The 18,947-nt window shown below is 39.8% G+C and overlaps 2 protein-coding genes across 2 annotated transcripts in view; both read right to left on the bottom strand.

Moving 5' to 3' along the window:
• The window catches only part of GCC2 (GRIP and coiled-coil domain containing 2), a 29,665-nt gene extending 25,099 nt beyond the window's left edge, over positions 1–4,566 (bottom strand). Inside the window, exons 1-3 of the mRNA XM_082050854.1 lie at positions 4,431–4,566; positions 1,496–1,558; positions 764–848 (exon numbers count right to left, since the gene is read on the bottom strand). Of these exons, the coding sequence (XP_081906980.1) occupies positions 764–848; positions 1,496–1,558; positions 4,431–4,535 (253 nt within the window). The 5' untranslated portion in view covers positions 4,536–4,566. The remainder of the gene's footprint in view (positions 1–763; positions 849–1,495; positions 1,559–4,430) is intronic.
• A 6,700-nt stretch (positions 4,567–11,266) lies between these two features.
• SULT1C4 (sulfotransferase family 1C member 4) lies at positions 11,267–18,621 on the bottom strand. The gene is made up of 8 exons (XM_082043764.1): positions 18,495–18,621; positions 17,319–17,496; positions 15,498–15,635; positions 14,182–14,279; positions 13,741–13,867; positions 12,395–12,489; positions 12,000–12,180; positions 11,267–11,840 (listed from the first exon to the last, which is right to left on the bottom strand). Exons 2-8 carry the CDS (start codon positions 17,488–17,490, stop codon positions 11,728–11,730), a joined length of 924 nt encoding a protein of 307 aa, XP_081899890.1. The 5' UTR covers positions 17,491–17,496; positions 18,495–18,621; the 3' UTR covers positions 11,267–11,727.
• Positions 18,622–18,947: the final 326 nt, after the last annotated feature.

The following is an 18,947-nucleotide window of genomic DNA, read 5'->3' as shown; positions in this document are numbered from 1 at the left end:
TTAAGCCAGAGAAAATATATTAATTTCCTACTGGTTCTCTAAAAATAGGCAGCAGGTAGAAGAAAAAGATCTTATTAATAACCTCACTGAGGAAAAGCCTAATATAGCCCATCTCTACCCTTATTTTTTTCACTAGACAGCTACCAGCAGTCAGCATCACTGTAGCTCCAAACAAGGGGAAGTGACACTAGTCCAAGTAGTGGGCCACTGAAGGGACAGCACATGAGAGCATAGATTTACACAGGCTACTTTTAGGTGGTTCACACAAAAATTTGGTTGGTATATTTTATGATTTTGTTAAAGAAGCAAATGATCAAATATTAAGTAGTTAAGTATTTTAAAGAAGCCATTGTACTCTACAACAGTACTAATTATGCAAAATCTATCAGAGGCATACCAGCTCCCATCTGCTTCCTGAAAAGCAACAGATCTCTCTGCAATCAATATGGGGAACAGACAATGACAAGTCCCACTTCAACCCTTGTACAAGCTGCATTGTTCCACCATGCCATACTGCTGGATTTAAATTAATTTAATGCCCAAGAAAAGCAATGCGTCTTTTTCTTCCCTCTCTTGCTCCAAGGATGTCAGTCCTTATCCTCCCACAAAAAAAAAAAAAAAAAACAAACAGTGAAACTGCAGAAAAGCATTTTTGATTTTTGCCTAGAATTCAAATCTACCCAGCAAAATATGCACTGATATTAGGTAAGGTCAGATAGCACTAAGCATTAAGGCAAAAATTTTTCTCTTTCCAGTAACGTACCTGTACATCTTGACTTCACTTTCTGTATAAGCATCACTTGCTTTTTTGCAAACTTGATGAGCTCTTCTTTGGGCAATGTGTCCAGCTGTAACAAGGTACATGTTAGAGAAGTCAGTGCTCTCCAACCCAGTGGTAAGCAGAAAACAGGGCATTTTAGCATCTCACACCTAAGAAATTAAATTTTTGGGCAAGAAATGGTCTTACCACACACTTGCAAGAACAGTAACAGTCCAAGTTACTACTGTTCTGTTATTTCAAGGGCAATAATAGAAACTACTCCTAGTTCTGTACTTTTCCAAATAGTTCTAGAGCACAAAACCAGCAGCATCAGTTAGACAGGAAAACTTGGTTGGGAAGGATTACAATTCCATAAGATAATTCGAACAATGTTCTGAAAATAGCATGTTGACCTAACATTGGCATTGTTTAAATTTACTTCCAACATATGCAAAGAGGTCTGTGTGCATTATGAAACAGACAACTGCCAAAACTGGAGGCTAATAATGTACTATCAAATATTATAACAAGAAGTGAAAAGTAAGATATTTTTTCCTCATGTTTTCCAAAACACTTCAGCCCAGTGTTTATAAACCAATTTTTCAAGAAGTCTAGAAGACAGGAAACTGTTTAAAAATACCTTTTTGTCTTCCGGTTACTCACAGCTTGCATGCTAAGCAGTAACCCTTTCAACTACTGCTATCCAAATAAATTACACTTGTGAGAACTGATTACCTTTGATTTGCCCGATCCTGGTGTGACGGAAGATGCCACCACCTCTTGCCCAGCATCTTGGACCTACAACAAAATAAAGCACCATCTGTGGTAACTGAACTTTTTAATGAAAGACAACCAAAGGAAATAAATGAAAGTCTGCAAACACTGAGAATAACTGAATATAGTGAAAGCTCAAGAAAATAAAGTTAAAAATACATTGTAGGACTATTCAGAAGAATAATGAGGAAAAAAAATTGATAGAGGTCTATTGTGATCAGTACAATACAGCAGGAGAATAGAAAACTCCTGGTTTCCAAACCAGTATGATCTTAGGATTCCATTACCGAAGTGACAACTAGAGTTGATACACTGCTGAAAAATGATTTTATATCCAAGAGGTTACATGGGTGACTCACTACCTTGTTCTTAAAAAAGGCATAAACAAACAAACAAACAAAGAGGAATAGCAGTTAAATCAAACTTTGGGAACTTTTGAACCACATATACCCCTCCATTTCTTTTCTTTCTTTCTTAAACACACTCGTTATCACTAAAATTTTTGGCCTAACAAATATATTTGAAAAGACTCTGCAAAGCCCATGTTCTTTTGAAAAAAATATATCCCTCCCCTTTATATTTTTTTTAAACACACTGGTTAGCACTAAAAGTGCTGGCCTGGCAAACATATTTGAAAAGGCTCCACAAACTCTGGGTTCTCTATTCCTAACATGCATACATAATGCCTGCTGCTGTAAACTTCCACAGAACTAAACTGGGAGACTATATATTAATTTATAGTGGACAAGAAGAAACACACATAAATAAGATGAGGCAAAGAAAAATGGAACAAACACTTCCAATATACTAAGGGTAGCATTTCCAAGCTTTGACGCTTACCCTTCTTTTTCCTTTATACTATAAGATATGTGTGTATAAAAGTGAAGGGGTGTATATATAGGTAGCTGTATTTTTAAAAATCTACATATGTGTGTGTGTGAATATGTATATCCACTTACTTTGACTTTTATTTTGCTACTCTCTTTATTCTGACAAAAAAAAAAAACCCTTACAGTAGAAACTAAGGAAAAAACAAACTGGATGTAAGCACTACTAGAATGAAGAATCGCTGACTAATGGAAAGAACAGCTGACACAGATAAGAAGAAAGGTCATAATTAGAAATATGAGTTCAAGTACCAACCAAGGACAAAGGCAGTTACAGTTATTGCTCTCTGTATCACATGGGCTAGAGGTGTTTTTAAGTTTCATATTTTCTTGGTAGGCAAAACTTTGTCAACATTTACATTCTTAATATTTCATCACTGCATTTAACAAAACACTGTCACTACAAGCAGTAGGCTTACACAATATAATTAAGTACAACAAATTTAATGTACTACTTAGAAAATGACAGCACATGTCTCCTCATACTACAGCAAGGTCTGATGAATCTACACATTACTTTCACTCTCCTTTAAGCTAATATGCAGAGAAGTAGAACCATGTATCATGTAAGAGAATGCATCCAGTTTTGTTGTTCTGGTAATAGAAACCAGAAGCAGCTGGTGCAAAGGGTTTCACCCATCTCAGTTAAAAGAACAACAAGGAAGATGGTTACTAAAAAACCTCTGAACTTTTCATTGATTAGTTGCATCCAAACTGTGAGACAGCAGATTGTAAGTACACTTCTAAGCACAAAAATGAATCCTGCAAATATTCTCAAGTTTCTATCCCACCATTCTGAAAACTGGGTATGCTTTCATACTTTACTGACAGATGCAGAGACAATTTTTTCTTTTTAATTAAAGCCCTCTTTACCTACACTAAGGTGTTTCAAAGCCACAGTTCAGCATGTTCTGTGTATTTTAATTGCTGTCTACCCCTTACTTTTGCAACAGCTAAAGATACTTTTAGGAAGCCTAACCAATGTATGAACACAATATATCAGCCTTTGATGAGAACTGTGGCAGTAATGACCATTACAAACAGCGACCTCCTGAGCAGCATGTGACTTTTAGACACCACTAATTCTAATCGTACCAAGTGACATCAAAACTTATTCTGAGTTGTGATCATTTCAGAAAGCAGAGCCATAGTTACAAGGTGTGCAGCTCAGAAACTACAAGGAGAGTTAAATGTAATGTATGAATTTTAACCTCTACAGCCTTGCCTTCGGGTTTGCCTTGGTGGTTATGAAAGCTACACTAGATGTATATACACTTCAGTGATCCTATGCGCGTGTTTGGTAAGCATTTCATAGTTGGCATACTGTTAACGCATCAGGTCATTTCAATAGGGAAGGAATGCTTGTTCACCCGTGGGTACTTTGAAAGAGTAACCACTCCACACATCCACCGTGTGTCACCTGAATGTTTCTGCCCTTGAGTCAGCACTGGCTGATCTCCCCCATCCCATACAAACACGGTGACATCCCCACCTTCCAGCAGGAGGCACTTCAGCAACCCCTGAAGCCCGCACCGGCGCTCACACCGCCACAGTGCACAGTCGAAGCGCCCACCCCTGTCCAGCGCAGCCGGGAGCGCGGCGGGCCGAGCATCGCACCCCATCACAGTTCCCGCCCAGCGGGGCCGCACCATTCCGGTGAGGAGGCGAAGGGTCGCGCCGCGGCCCGCGGGTTACCCTGCCCGCCACGCTGGCAGCCGCGCAGCAGCCGCCGGCGGGCCCTGAGGCGAGCGGCGCCACCCGACCGGCGCGACTGCCCCGGGCGCTGACAAACCGCCTGCCAACGGCCGCTGGCGGCGCGCGGAGGGGCCTGTGCGCGAGCGGGGAGCGGGTTGCACCACCCGCTTTGAGGGAAGGGGGTTGGGGTGGCGCGCGCACCTCGCTCCGCCCCCGCCCCGCAGCCCAAGGTCGCGAGCCCCCCTCCCAGCAGCGGACACCCCTCCCCCCACTGAACGGGTCCGCGTCCCCTCTTCCTCCGCTCGCCCCGTTACCTCCATGGTGGAGCCGGCTGGCTGCAGAGGTAGGGAAATCGCGGCGGCGCCGTAGCCGCTGTCAGCGCCGCTACATCCTCCCCGACCCACTTCCGCCTTCGTCATCCACGTACGCCGGTAACGCAGCAACTCCCCGCTCCGGTGCCGGCAGAGGGTCAGAGAACGTCCATCACCTGAGCCCCGCCTCCTCAGCGCCCAGCCCCGCCCCCCGGCGGGTGACGCCGGCGTTTAACGGCTCACTGTCGGGGAGCGGGGGGGGGGGGCGTGCGGAAAGGGCGGGATGTGGTACAGCCCTGCCCAGCTGCTGTCGCCTGACAGGGATTGTACTCTGTTCACGCTGCTTCGGCGGCAAAACCCACCTGAAAGGTGGCTTAAGGCAAGTGGTGCGGGTAATGCTGCCCGCCGCACGCTCTCTGTCTAATGAAAATGGCACAGGGGAAGAGGCTACAACACGCCTGCACCCCTCCACTTCCTATTCCTGAAGGGCTCCTGAGGGGTACGCACTGCTGTAAGGGCACCTTATGGGGAGCCTGGTGTTAGGCAAGTGTCTGTCACTGTCGCCATAAGGAGAGTGTGAGATGAACAGCTATGTGCTCCGACAGGTACTTAAGGATTTAGGATCCTGTTTTTAATATCTTGATGGAAACACAAAGTGATTAAGTTGTTTATCAAACATCAGATACGAAGGACTGTACCAGAGCAAATAGCAGAAGCCAAGTATTAGGGCTTGTAGTTCTGTTGTGTCTTTCTGTTTGTTTGCTTGTTTTTAATTAAAAGACATTTTATGGCCATTTGGGTAGGTGTTTGAGGGGAGAAATACCTACTTTTAAGTGCACACATTTTTCATTGTAACCATGGATGCCCTTTCATAATGCCTGAATGCTTTTTGACGTTTTGTGATAAGTAATTGATTTTTAATGAGAAGTTGCCTGGGAGAAAAAATTTAGGGATATGATTCTATTTACACTTCACTGGATAAATATTGAATATCACCAAATTAATTATGGTGTCATGAGAGAATGCCTATTATTTTAATTAAAAAAAAAAAAAGAGTAATGTGAGTCAAAATGCTGCTTTTGGAAGAATAATCTGCATTTTCCAAGTCTGCTTATTGTCATTCTTCTTTTAAAATACAAATGACAGTGACAAAAGGCAGAAAGGTTCTTCACCTCAGAAATGATTTCCTTGTCTTTTTTTCCTCCAATGCATTCACTGTACAATATATATATTTATTGTCTGTTGTAAACTATGCAGGTACACAACTGCAGCAGGACCATATGGTTCCATGCTCTCACAGAGGTTGCTGGCAAGAAATAGATCTCCCTAACCAAACTGCAAGAAGCTGTTTTTCCTTTACTTCTATTATACTTTTTTAGAAGCCCTACAGGGCACTAAGCAGTCTTCCCGTTCTCTTTGGGAGACTCTGAACTGGGTACCTAGGCCTGCGCTGCTGTAGTCAAATATGGGGGTTTCATACAACTTCAAGAAGAGCCTTCCTAGACACAGTCCTTGCAGAACCGTCCTGTGGCAAATGCTTTTGACCCCTTACCTATGCCATACTGCACTGCTCTTTCCTTCCAGGTCAGCCTGCGATTGAAGTTGGATGTTTGGGGAGAATGCTAGAGGAAAGCTTACTTTCTCTTTTGGAAAACCCCAGAGAAAAAAATGTTTCGTCTATCCTCATAAAATATGTATTATGATCCAACTCTTAGGTCATTTCATGACTTAGCCAATGAGGAAACTGATTTTGGAGATGGTCCAAGGCAGACGCGCAAAGGGGTTTCAGATGTGTTTGTACTGTAAACAATGAACCACTAGCTCACTTATTGTAGGCTTTCTGAAACTGATTCTGGCTAGAGAGCACTCAGCCCCTGACGTAGCTTCCTGCTCCTGTGAGACAGGTATTTGACAGAGACAGGCCAATTCTCCCCTCCCACCTCCCTCCATTTCGTGCAATGTAATTTAGACATGTTTTACAAATGAGACAGTCTTGACAGTCTTTCATTCTGGTCTTGAATTGCAATGGCAGTTGCAAAGCATCCTGGTTAAGGAATAGTTTCTAGAATAACTGGAATAAAAAAGATTGAGGATTTTGAGCGCTGTTTTTTTCAACGTGTTACAGTAAAGTACCAGTTGCTCTGTATTTTGTGGGAAAAAATGTTGATTCATACGTGCTATAGGCTTACATAATTTTCTTTAACAGTTTATGAATAGTACATCTTGCCTATCTAGAAGGAGCCAGTAAGGTGATACATATTGCATGCAGCTAATTTGGGACAAGATAAGTAAGAAAAACAAGAATATATGCTTTCTATATTCTATAATTTTATTGTCTATGTAAAAGATAATTAGTTCATCTTTTAAAATAACACTGTTTATGTAAAACAAGATTGTCAAGACATTTATGAGATATGCTGGGACAGAGCATAACAAACTATAAATTCCTCTTTTGTTGAGAGGCCAAGTCCCACAGGGCTGTGATTAGCTGTCACATAAAGGCAACGTACAAATGCTTGTGCACTATCATGGAGATTATTAGACCTGCAGGAATTTTCCAAAGAGCACAGAATGAGAAAATTACTGTAATTGTGCAACTGAGGAATGTGTTTCCAGCATACAAGAGCCGGTGATTTAAATTCTTCCCACTGTAGAGTCTGCCTTTCCAACAGGTTCTAAAGATGACAACCTCTTTTGCTTGTGCACTATGCCAGGCCAGTCAGCATTCTTGCTTTGAGCTACTTTTATTTCTTTTCTACATGCCATATTAGTATAAATGAAGGCAGGGTATGAATTTGTATATGTTCCCTGCCACGTACAAGTGAACTGTAAACCCTTTGGCTGACTGTGGCCATTTTGTTGGGTTGGTTTAAGGTTTAGCAGGTTCCCACTGGAGTGGAATGGGAGAGGCTACAGGTACAATGAAAAAGGCTAATAAAGTGTAAAAGGGGAGGTTAATCTGAATGTTTACGTGAATAAATAAGATGCAAGGGCAGTGCTGTCCTTTATATTTATCTCAATACTACTCTGTGTGTGAAGGATTTGGTTAGGCATTAAAAAAAAATTGGATACGTAGTCCTTAACTTTGGTCTTAAATTGCAATAGGAAACTGAAAAGTAAGGGGTTTGGTGTTCTACAGCTCATCTGCAAAACCCCCAAGCCTGAGACTATACTTACACCTACATTGCCTGCCTGTACTAGAGCAGGACGCAATGTGGCTTGCTTTTGACATAATCTCTCTGTCTCTATGATCATGGTAGATGACCATAATTCAACTGTGAGCCTTCACACAGTCCCAAAGGCAGTCTGAGCTCACACTGCTGATAAATACCAACTACCCTTGCAGCAGGCTTTGCCGAAGCCCTTTTGCAAAATAATCCATGAGTAATTTGTCTCTTCAACATTAGCCATGGAACACTGCTGCATAACAGCATTCCTGATCCACCTACACAGTGCCTAAGTCTGTGCTTAGTCTGGAGGGTGGGCAGAGCCTTGTTATCCAGCCTAAGCCCGTGGCTTTAGGTCTGGCAGCACAGTTTGGTTGCATACTATGAGTATGAAGGGCTTAACTTTCTCTCACAGTGTGCCTCTAGGCTCACCTGCAGCCTACACAGAGACAGGGCTTGCATCACTCCTTGAGGACCTGAAGGAAGTGAAAGCTTCCATCCAGGCTTAAAATATAATGTTAATGTACCTCTGGAAAATTCCAGAATTAATAATTAACCTTGTTGTAAAGATAAGGCTCTTTATGAACATGTTGACATAAATCATTATAAAAAACATATAAGGCATATATTATAGGGTAGTGTATCCATATCCTATATAGATAGGACAAATTACATAGAAACTACTTTCTGTCTGCAGTCTGTTTCCTAACTGGAGGAACAGTGACTTTCAGTCCAAGCATGAAGCAGATCATCTACAGTAAAATTAGTGGAAAGGAAAGCAGTGTCCCTCTGTCTTTGAGTGCTAGCTAAGAAGATAGAACAGCTCCCTTCTCTGTCTCTTTGTTTATTTTTTTGAAACTTGGTGCTTCTTCCATTCTGTCTCATAGATGTTTGCATTCCATGTGAAAGTAAAATGGCTCCCCTAATTGCTAATGGCAGTCAAGCTAAAGGACCATTGTGACTACCCTAGAATTAATACAGCAGTTCCTGTAAAAAGATCTATATCGAAGCAGGAATCTTCAGCCATTCCTGTGGGAGGATTTGTTTAGGTAGAGCTCCAAAACAAAACCATGTGAACAACTGATGTGTATTAGTCAACACTGATTTTCAAACCTTTATTAGAGATGAATAGCAAAGTTTTCCAGCTATCAAAACTCTGCAGGTGCTCTCTTGTAAGGGAAGAGAGGAGCGGCATTGAAGAAGTTGCTGTGAGATTGCATTAGCTGAACTGACACAAGTTCTTTTTAAACTGACATGGAAGAAGTTGCACCTGTATAAGAAGGTTAGTAAAATCATGCATCTAGGTAACTGTGTGAAAAATAAAGCATAGGTCTATACTCAGGATATATGTCCAATAGAGCTTTGTACAGGGCTCTATCACCATAGTAAACAGAGTCACTTGTTTGCACCAGAAAATTGACAGTCGTTTAAATTTATTCAAAATAATTTAGCTTAACATGTACAGTCTCCTTCTGCAGTTGCTCATTGATTTACAGTATCTTGTGTAAAAATAAATTAAACTTCTCACCAACTTGCGTTGGTATTAAGAAACAATCTTTGTATACAAACACATCAGTTCTTCTGTACATAACAACCAACAAACCTAAAGATACGTAAGTTAAAGGTGCTCTAGATGGAGGCACCCTCCAGTCATCTATCCAGAAGCATGTGCATATCTATGCTGATATACCGTCATAGACACCAAAGCACGGTGGTCTTCAGGCCCACTAGGGGACGTATACAGCCCATTAACTCCTTTTCCAAACTTTCCTGGTAACTACACATCCAATCATTTTCACAGGTAACAATTCACTGTTCCCTGTAGCTTTACACTGGTATAATTAATAATATTTTGCAAATTATGATTGAATCCACAGGCTGTTCTTTCTCAACTGTGGTGGCTTGAGAGGGCTTAAAAAGCAGAAACATCCCACTTTTCTATCCCCTGCCAGCTATATTTTGTCATGAAGATTAACTTTTCTGTCTTTGAATAAATACAAGGATAATATCAATAGGATAAGAAAAGCCAGTTTTAATGTAACCATATCTGCAGTGTTTGTTTCCCTCTGACCTGTGTTACTTTTTATCTGTTTTCCAGAGCAGCTTCATTGCAGCTTGGTGAAGAGTTACCTGAGGAAGTAAGAGCAGAGGTGACTTTTCCAACGTGACATGAGCCCCTTATGATATGCTGGCTCTCTCCTTGCAGTGGCTGTGAAGGTCTCTTTCAGACCAGGCTTCAGCTACCATCAGCATTTTGCACTTCTGATAGATTCAGAGATTTCAAAGGAGGAGCAAATACGTCATCTGTGCAACCTTTTGTGCAGCACTGCTGATAAAATGTCACCAAACTACTGCCTTAAGCAGGTTTTTCATTTACTGATTGGTCTTATGACACTGAATGAGGATTAGATTGACAAACAAAGCTGACTCGTGATTTCAGGGAGCAACCCAAGAGGATGGAAATATGCCAGAGAGCAGGCAACGCCTTTTCCTCATATTGGCAATTGTAAGATAGCAAATAAAGTTAATCATAAACAAAAAACCGAACAAGTGCCAGAAAGCTCCTTGGGCTAATATTTAGCCTTGCTGGCATCTCTGCTGGATGTTTTTTTTCTTTCTCAGGTAGTCAGTTCACTGATACATCCTTTATTGTGGGCAGGAATCTCTGTTAACTTAAATCAATGCATCTTGTTTCAGTGTTTCCTGCATTTTCAGGGGAAACTTAGTGTGCCAGGAACTGACAGTGTAACTTCTACATTTAGCAGGAAGTTTTTTGTTTGTTTTCAAACTTGATGCAAGATATTGCTACCCTTTAGAGAACTGCATTCATTTTAGATATTTGGATTAAATTGATAATCTGAAATGGACTGTGCACCTTGACAGCTGCTCTTATTACTAAATCCTTGGAACTCTCCACAGGCCCAAGAGAAGTAACCTCAGCAAACATTTTCTTTGTTATAATAGACTAAACTAGACTGAATGAGATTAAGGCAAGTATTTTCCTCCAGCTGCTGTCATCTGTGTTGTTTTCCCCCTGACATTCAGAGTGCAAACTCAGCTAAGCAGGAACTCTTTGAGGCCTTTTTCGTGTGCCAAACTCAGTGGTGGCACATTAAATCCAAAAGTGGATTGGTAGCAGCTGTCTGTAATTAAATGGCTTATGAATCATTTTAGTTAATTTCCCACAAGCTCAAAGCATGGCTATAGTGCTGGTATTGATGCTAAAGAAGAACTGGTCTTTATTTGATAATATTGACCAAGCCCTATTGCAACTAAAAGCCCTCAATGGGATGTTTGTCTGTTTGGCTACACAAGAGAAGAGTGAAGAGAAGGAGGAGGTAATAACGTGATGTGTCTGATGAACACTTTTACAATGGTGGAGAAGAGGGAGGTGGTATACGCAGCACTGACTCTTGACCTGGTTCATACCAGCTTTCAGAATTCTCCAGAGGTTAACAGAAGATCGTGTGATCTGTTTCAAAAGGCAACAGTGAGAAAACTTTCTTGTCCTGATGCAGTAGGGACTACTGCCTCCACAGCTGGATTGTAGATAAATGCCTTTATGTGTAGCCGTTTGGCAAGTTTTATCAAAGGAAGTAATTGGTGTTTGGTATTTTTGCTTTCACTTCAATGGCATTTATGATGTACAGATTAAAACAAGAGAAAAAATAAAGTGCTTCTTTTGTTGCTCTATTTATACTTGATCACTTTTAAATTTGTTTGTTGTTATATATTGATTAATGTATATGCAACATATGAATAACATACTATGTATACACCAGCTGCGTTATCTTGAGAGCTTTTTTCCAGTTGGTTTCTAATTTCTGTTAGAGGTTTATTTGAACACACCAGCAATATCAACTGCACTTTTACAAAGACAAAAACCCAAAGCATGTCTGAAATATTTCTGTTAATGCTGAAAGTTACTGTGGGAGGGATGAACGAGAAGTATCCAGTTCAGGGAGACCAACCTAAACTTCTGCATAATTTGTGTAGTCTCATGGTAACAAAAAATCAGTGGTGTTTGAAAGAGAGATATTGAAATCCTAGAAACACAGGCATTGTGTGAAGGAAAAGCAAAATATATAAAATGGAAAATGCTGAAGATCATAGAGAATAATTCCCATTGCTAATCACAATTCTGTGCGAAAAACAAGAGAGGTATCAGCCATTTTCTTCTTATAATCTTCATCAAATTTCTCATTTTGTGCCACAGTGAAATAATTCTTCCAGTCACTGACAACCCCTAAGAAGCAGCAAAGCAAAAAAAGAAAAAAAAGATTAATTTACTACTATTTCCTGAAGCCCATTAGCCATGATTCACCGGATGCTTGTACTTTAAGGCTCACTTTAAAACATTAATAACCAGGAACACAGAGTTGATGTCTGTAACAAACCTCAGTACCTTTTCTCATGAATGGGGAAAGAGAGTGATCCATTACTCCTGGAAAGTCCTTAGTGTAGTTTGCCATGGGATTTTCTTTCATTATCTCAAATGAGGTATTATGGAGTATCTTGTTTAGAACATCCTCAGTCAAGTCCTTCTCCAGGAACTTCAGAATCTTCTGAATTTCTTGCTTTGGATTCTGTAAAGAGAATAACATGGGATAAGATACAGAGCCAGGAAAAGCAAAGAAATCAAACATGGTGTTAAAGTTGCAATCGTTGTCAGGGTGACGACCAAGTTGTCTGAAGATTTACTGATATGGCTGACATTACAATAGAAAACTGTTGATTGTAGGTGACATCTACTAGACCTCCAGATTTCTGAGCTCTATAAACATACATCCAGCCTTTTACCTCCTTCATATCTTCATAGAAGAGGTAGAGGATCCGGTGCTTATCTTTTGCCTTCCACCATCCCTTTACATGGTCATACCAGGAACCGAAGAGCACTGAAAAAGGAGTGACATCGTCAGTAGCTAAAAATGCCCAAACTGTCTTTAGTTATGTGTGGCACTCATGTTTTCCTCATAACCAGTGTCTATGCATTTCCCAGCTGGTTTTGAATCACTGTGACCACAACTACTGTGCTCTGTGCTCATCACAGAATTTGTGCTATTAATCCCTCAGATGTATGGATGCTCAGAGTAGGATTCATGTGTAACTTTAGAGGGCAACAAATGCAGATGTTTACTGCTGAATGAAAAATCCAGGCTGTCTTTACAGTCAATGGAGAGAAACAGATGTTTCCAGAGTGATTCATCTGATCAGCTGGACAAGACTGATCTTAATTTGTGCTGCTTTGCACAGGGGGTTGGACCAGATAGACACCAAATATCACCTCCAGCTTGCTTTATTCTGTGGTTCTAACTGGTTTAAATATTTGATATACTATCAGAAGTGCCTATTTCTCTCCAGCAAGTATCAAGATGACCAGCTTGGACGGATGTAGCTATGTTCTAGACATCTGTACTGTGACAGATGGCTCCCAAGCTGAGCTAGTCAAACTCAAGACACAAGGTCTCTCATACTGGTCCAGATAGTGGTGTTTCTAGGCCTACATGGTGGCAAAATGCTAAGGACCTGTGGAAGCTTTAATGACCAAAATTGCAGAGTGCCATCCACCTGAGCAGGTTTTCTTTCTTGTGTATCGGCACTTTTTTTTGGAAAGGGAAAAATCAGCTTCTGGGGTTGCTTGCCTTTAGCTAGAAAACTGGCTTTGTTCAAATGCCTGATTTAGGTAAAAATATTAAATTAGGTAAAAAGACTCCCTTAACTCATATTCACACCAAACGTTTTTACACAAAATTAATCCTTGGTTTCTTATATAACAGGCTAGAGTAAACCCAATTAAAACACTGTTCCTTCCCAGCTGGCTTCTAAGCAGGTTTCTGTTAACCTCAGACGGAAGAGATCAAGCCTGAAAATTGTTACATATGTTACTGAATGATAATAGCATAAAGAGTAGCTCTTTTTTTTTTTTTTTTTTCCCCCTTTCAAAATGCAAATGTAAAGACAAAATTAATCCTTTAGGTACCAATAAAAACCTATGAATGAAGAGAAATTAGTACTGGAACACCTTCAGTAGATATCCTTCCAGAGAGTGTCAGCACTGGATTTCAAAGCACAGCTGAAATAAATAAATCAGTCACACATTTCTTAAAAGAACAAAATCTCTTTTACAACTGATTGCAGTTCGTCACCTTTTCCTGTCATGAATTTCTCCATGAACTCCTCCCAGGTTCCTGGCTCAGGCATTGCTTTATTCATTCTGTGGAAATGGTAGTATGACACCAGGCTGTCTTTCGGATTTCTCGCCACATAGATTATCTTTATTTATGTGAAAAAAGAGAGAGAGAGGGAGAGAGAGAAATTAACTTACACATGCTTGATATTGAGCATCTGGAGTTTTCACTTGGAGCCTGACAGAAGCTAAAGAGAATTTGCTTTGAAGCTGCCATTTTCTGAAATCCAACACAGGTAACTTAGTCATGACTCTTTTAGCTTCACACAGGCACATTAAAGGGAAAATATCTGGGGAGACCTTTAGGTTTCACAAAGATTCTGGAAACCACATTCAGTCCTGGTTCATATCACTTTCCTTATAGGTGAAGTAGAATTGAGTCCTACCTCTTTAGCCTTACCTTACAGTTTTGTTCCCAGAAGGAGGGAGGCACCAGCTGCACAGGGAGGTGAGTTTTCATGGTTCGTGGAGAAGGCATAGCTTCAGCTAACTCCAGGCCTGTGGGATGTTTCATTATGAGATGTGACTTGTTCTCTGAATTGCACTAGCACTTCTTTGCTATTCTCAGATGTATGATTTTGACTGTGACTTTTCAGCAGTTCACCTTGCAATGATCATTCATCTCCAAAGCAATTACGTAGCAGTGTAACATATACAACATTGCATAAGCTCCTTTGGGGTTTATTGAAAAATTTTTACCCATGTATTCAAGCAGGAAAGGGGCAACACTGTTTCATACCTACTTGCTTTCTTGGCTCCCTGTCTAACCCCTGCATTCCAAGGGGTAATGATGAATACTAATTTATATTTACCCAACCAAAGTTTTTCTTTCACAATATTTAGTGATGTCCTTTCACTTTGTAGGTAAGAAAAGCATGTTTCTTTCTAGGATACTAGAACAGACTGGCTAACTAGACTTTCTGGATAGCATGCAAAGAGAGACTGGGAGAATGATGGACAATAGATTTGGTGTAGCTATGGATAAATGGGAATACCTGCTGATATGTGATGTTTAAACATCTATCATGACCTCTATAATTTATTTTCCTGTCTTCATTTATCATTCTTATCCTTTATCACTTTTTTGTCTCTGTGTCAACACAGTCTAGTTTAGAAGATAAAAAGTAGCACTTTGCTGCATTGTTAGTCAAGCTTTTTAGCTTCAAATGTGAAGAGAGTCTGGCTTAGAAAAGTATGTGGAATGGGAGCCCTTGCTGGGGGAAGACTCTTGTAGGAAAGTGTCTTTGCAAAACAGCCAGGCCTGCTGGTTGTCTGAATGCTCCACAGCTTGTTTAGATGACTAGACCCTAGAATTTTACAACAGTTACTCAGTAGCAAAGCCACCAAAAACGTTATCCACCTTTTGGGAATGTATCCGTGGCATAGGTTTCTCTTCCATACAGCCCACATATTGCCATTTTATGCATATCTGCTGCTGGTTTAGGTACTGTGGAGTATCACACACAGATTTCAGATGCCACCCCAGGACAGCATGGTCTTCAGTAGTGCCCGTGTCACATCTGCCAGCCTTGCATTGGCTGGAGTAGCACTAGATGTTTATATTAAAGCAATAGAACTGATCCCTAATACCCAGCATGGTGCACAGCTCAGTGACAAAGCAAGCGGGACCTTTCCCAGGAAACCTGTGGCAGCAGCACTGGGTGCTTGTTTTATTTCATTTTGTCTGAAATATAAACCTATTTGTCTAATATTTACCTGAGTAACGCAAAGATGAAGGCTCTGGGATGTACCACTCGAGGAAAGGATGGCGTCTGTAAGTAGTGGCACGTCTACACTTCTCAAGATCTCCATTTTGTTGAATCATATCCACTATTTCCTGTGTCCATGTGGTACCTGAAAATACCAGTGTTTAGACATTTCCTTCAGGGACAGCCAAGAGTCTTTTCTGCTAGGAAGCTGAAAGCCAGAAGGATAGACACCCTATTAAAGGAGAAAGGAGCAGCACAGAAGATGATGAACAAAGAGGAAAGAGAGGGTAGTGGAGGAAAAATGCATAATTAGGAATACCAAGGTAGTTCCCAAAACACAGTTTCAGGGATTCCATTTTAGACAGGCTTCTTGTTGCCAACAGAAAGCCTCCACCCTCATGTCAGTAATGAAAAATGCTCTGGGATAAACTCACTATTATTTAGAGATTGTATTATTTGCAGAGAAGAATGAAATTCCCTCCTCCCAGTTTTCATACCTCATAAAAACTCAGGTATTTCAACATTATTTTCATTCTGAATTTGAATGAAAAAATGCAATACCTGAACTTTGAGTGAGTAAAAATTTCATACTGTTTGAAAATGTAAAAAAATTGCAGTATTTTCAATATTTCCATTTGAAATGCTCCAACGAAGGTCAGTACAACCTTTCATCTGCCTTAGGTATTGCAACACCTTGTGAGAGTTATTCTGTCTTTCCTGAACATCTTTTCCTTAATAGCCATGGTCACTGGGTTAACCACATCTCCTCTGAGGTACTGTGGCAGGTCAACTGGAGAACAGGCTAAGGGATAACTCAGAAAGCAATGTGGGTAGGAAACTCAGCCCCTCTTAAGATGTTTGAATTGTACATCTCTGGCAGATACAACATAATGTTGAATGGATTCCTAACTATAGTCCTTTTTAATTCAATGCCTGAGAGGCTTTAATCCAGGTTGGATAAAATAATGTGTTTTTCCTTTCAGTATAGAGGAAATAAATTAAAAGTTTTCAGGTTTGATTTTTTTTGTTTGTTTGGTAATGTGATTTTTCCTACCGAAAAAAAAAACCCAAAACAACAAAAAAACCCCACAACCAAAAAACCAAATCGAACTTAAAAGTTCTTTCTAATTCAAGTAATTATTCTTTTAATACTCATAAAATGTTCATGAATCTGTTCCTGAATCCCCTTGACTTTACATGGTTTTATTCATCCAGGATTAATATTGATGCTTATTATTCATTGTTTTCCTGTGCAGTAAGTGATCAAGAGGAGCAATAGTACTGAGCTAAATGGCTAATCAGTGGATAAAATAACAGATAGCTAATATTAATGGTGGGTATTTTATTTTATTGGCTAAAATTATTAAGTTAATTTGGTTATTTCATTAAAACAATTAACCTGTTTCCAGAAATCAGTACTGGTTTACACACCGAGTCATTCCCTAAATACACAATAAAATCCATAGTTGTTCAACTGGTTTCTATTATTTCTTAGTAATGATTACTTTTACATGGCTTTGCTAAATCAATATCTATTGGTGGAAGACTATTGTTGCTACTAATATATGTGTATATAACCTAAATTAATGGGAACCTTTAAGTGTAAGTAATTGGACTGTGACCATTTGAACTTCAGTAATAATAGATGGTTGTCACTTCTGACAAAGAAATCAAAAGTCACTCATGACAGCTGACAGAGCTTCATGTCTTTAAAATATGTCTGGTTTGGGATCAAACAAATATTAGCCACAATAGAAAAACTTAATTTTCAGTTCCAATAATAAGCACTATCACAATCTTTTCTATTCTGTTTCCTTCCCATACCAACCTGCTTTTGCATAGGTTGAGATGAGCAGATCGTCAGGTCTGGCTTTGAACTTCCACACTTGGTCCCATATGCTGTATATTGCTGTTGTCAAGGGAATACCTTTCATTTCACGTAACTCAGCTCGATCCACTGTCTGTTCCAGACTCAAATCTGCCATTTTATCCAGGACCATTGAACACTGCATGAAGAAAGAAAGGCTTGGAATTAACATGGTTGCTCTGAAAAAAAATATCTAAATTTACCGATCCGTTCTTGAGATATCTTTTATAGACTGAGTTCCTTGTCTTCTGGTTTCTTTGGCTATGATTTGGCCTATCTGGATCCACATATGGGATCCTTAAAGTCGGATCTGATTTTCAGAAATACTTGGTATATTGCTGCTGGTGGGTCTCACTATCTCTAAAAATCACTCCATTTACTCAGGTATGGAAAGAGAAAAAAAAAATAAAAATCCATCTTTAAACATTTTACCAGACATATTTATGTAAAATTTTGATTGTAAGTATGTGCCTTTTGAAAGGCAGGAAAAAGTAATTGATTAGAGGTATGATTCAAAAGAAGGCAGAGCATAACAACTCCCATTGAATTCAGCAAGCAGGACCCAAACCTTCTTAAGGAAAATAAACAGAAACACCTTCTAACACCCTTTGGACCTCATACTCACAAAAATATTTGAAAGCTTTTCTGTGTTTTGTTCCTGGAGCTTTTCAGTCTTAGAGCTCTCTGCTATATAATGATTTCTTTTGCAGAAAAATAAAGTGAACTAGATAAATCATTAACTAAAGGTTGTTAGACTTCAATTATTTAAATAAATCTAGTTAATTCTACTGCTGATTGTCCCATTTTATGATAACTAGTTATTGATTTCTGGATTTCTTTCAAGGAGGACTGCTCTTAGCCATAACCTTCAGAGCTCCAGAATATGATCGGAGGAAAGTTACACTTAAAAGGAGGCTACGGAAATTGCCTCAATTAAAAATACCATCCAGAAAAGATAAAAAGACATTTCAATCCCAACAGCAAACATCACCAAAATATTTCCTTTCATTTCCTTGTTGACTCACACACAATTTCCCAGAGGTACAGTTGATTATAGCAAGAGGTTGGATTAGTGGCTGGGAAGTGATTCAAGAAATAAAAAAAAAAAAAAAAAAAAAGAAGGAAAAAGAAACTTGCCAGAGAATTTTTCCCGATTGAATATCTTCAGTCCTTGGCTGTATTGATGACTGTGCACCCACTTAGATTTTCAGGCAGAAGCAGAATGAAAGTTTGGGTGGAGTTTCTATTCCTCCTGAGCGTGAGGAGAGCAAAGGAGGAGGTGCAGCAGCAGCCAATAGTTGAACAGTGTTTCTGGCTTGGTTTATGAGCTCCTGTTTAATCTCATGAAGGAAAAAGACTTTGAATCCTCATCTAGTGGAAGGTGTCACTGCCCATGGTAGTGGGGTCAAAACTAGATGATCTTTAAGGTCCCTTCCAACCCAAACCGTTCTATGATCTATTCTATGATCTATCATTTAAAGTATGATAATTTACTGCCAACAACATTAAATATCAGTCAGTGGCTCCAGCAAAATGATTTTAACTTGTCTCTGTCATTGTCAACCATCTTGGAATATTTCATTTTCTTAC

This window comes from Streptopelia decaocto (genome assembly GCF_964273445.1).
Source record: "Streptopelia decaocto genome assembly, chromosome: 1".
NCBI classification, from domain to species: domain Eukaryota; kingdom Metazoa; phylum Chordata; class Aves; order Columbiformes; family Columbidae; genus Streptopelia; species Streptopelia decaocto.
Note: the sequence above shows the minus strand (reverse complement) of the source record. Positions and strands in the feature narration are given on the sequence as shown.

What these genes read in the sequence shown, in the direction of transcription:
- SULT1C4 (XM_082043764.1), bottom strand. Translation starts at nt 17,490, where the DNA reads ATGGTCCTGGATAAAATGGCAGATTTGAGTCTGGAACAGACAGTGGAT. An exon ending in TTCATCTTTGCGTTACTCAG is followed by an intron (nt 14,280 to 15,497) that starts GTAAATATTAGA and finishes AACATCCCACAG; the next exon opens with GCCTGGAGTTAGCTGAAGCT. An exon ending in TCTGGGAACAAAACTGTAAG is followed by an intron (nt 13,868 to 14,181) that starts GTAAGGCTAAAG and finishes ACATAAATAAAG; the next exon opens with ATAATCTATGTGGCGAGAAA.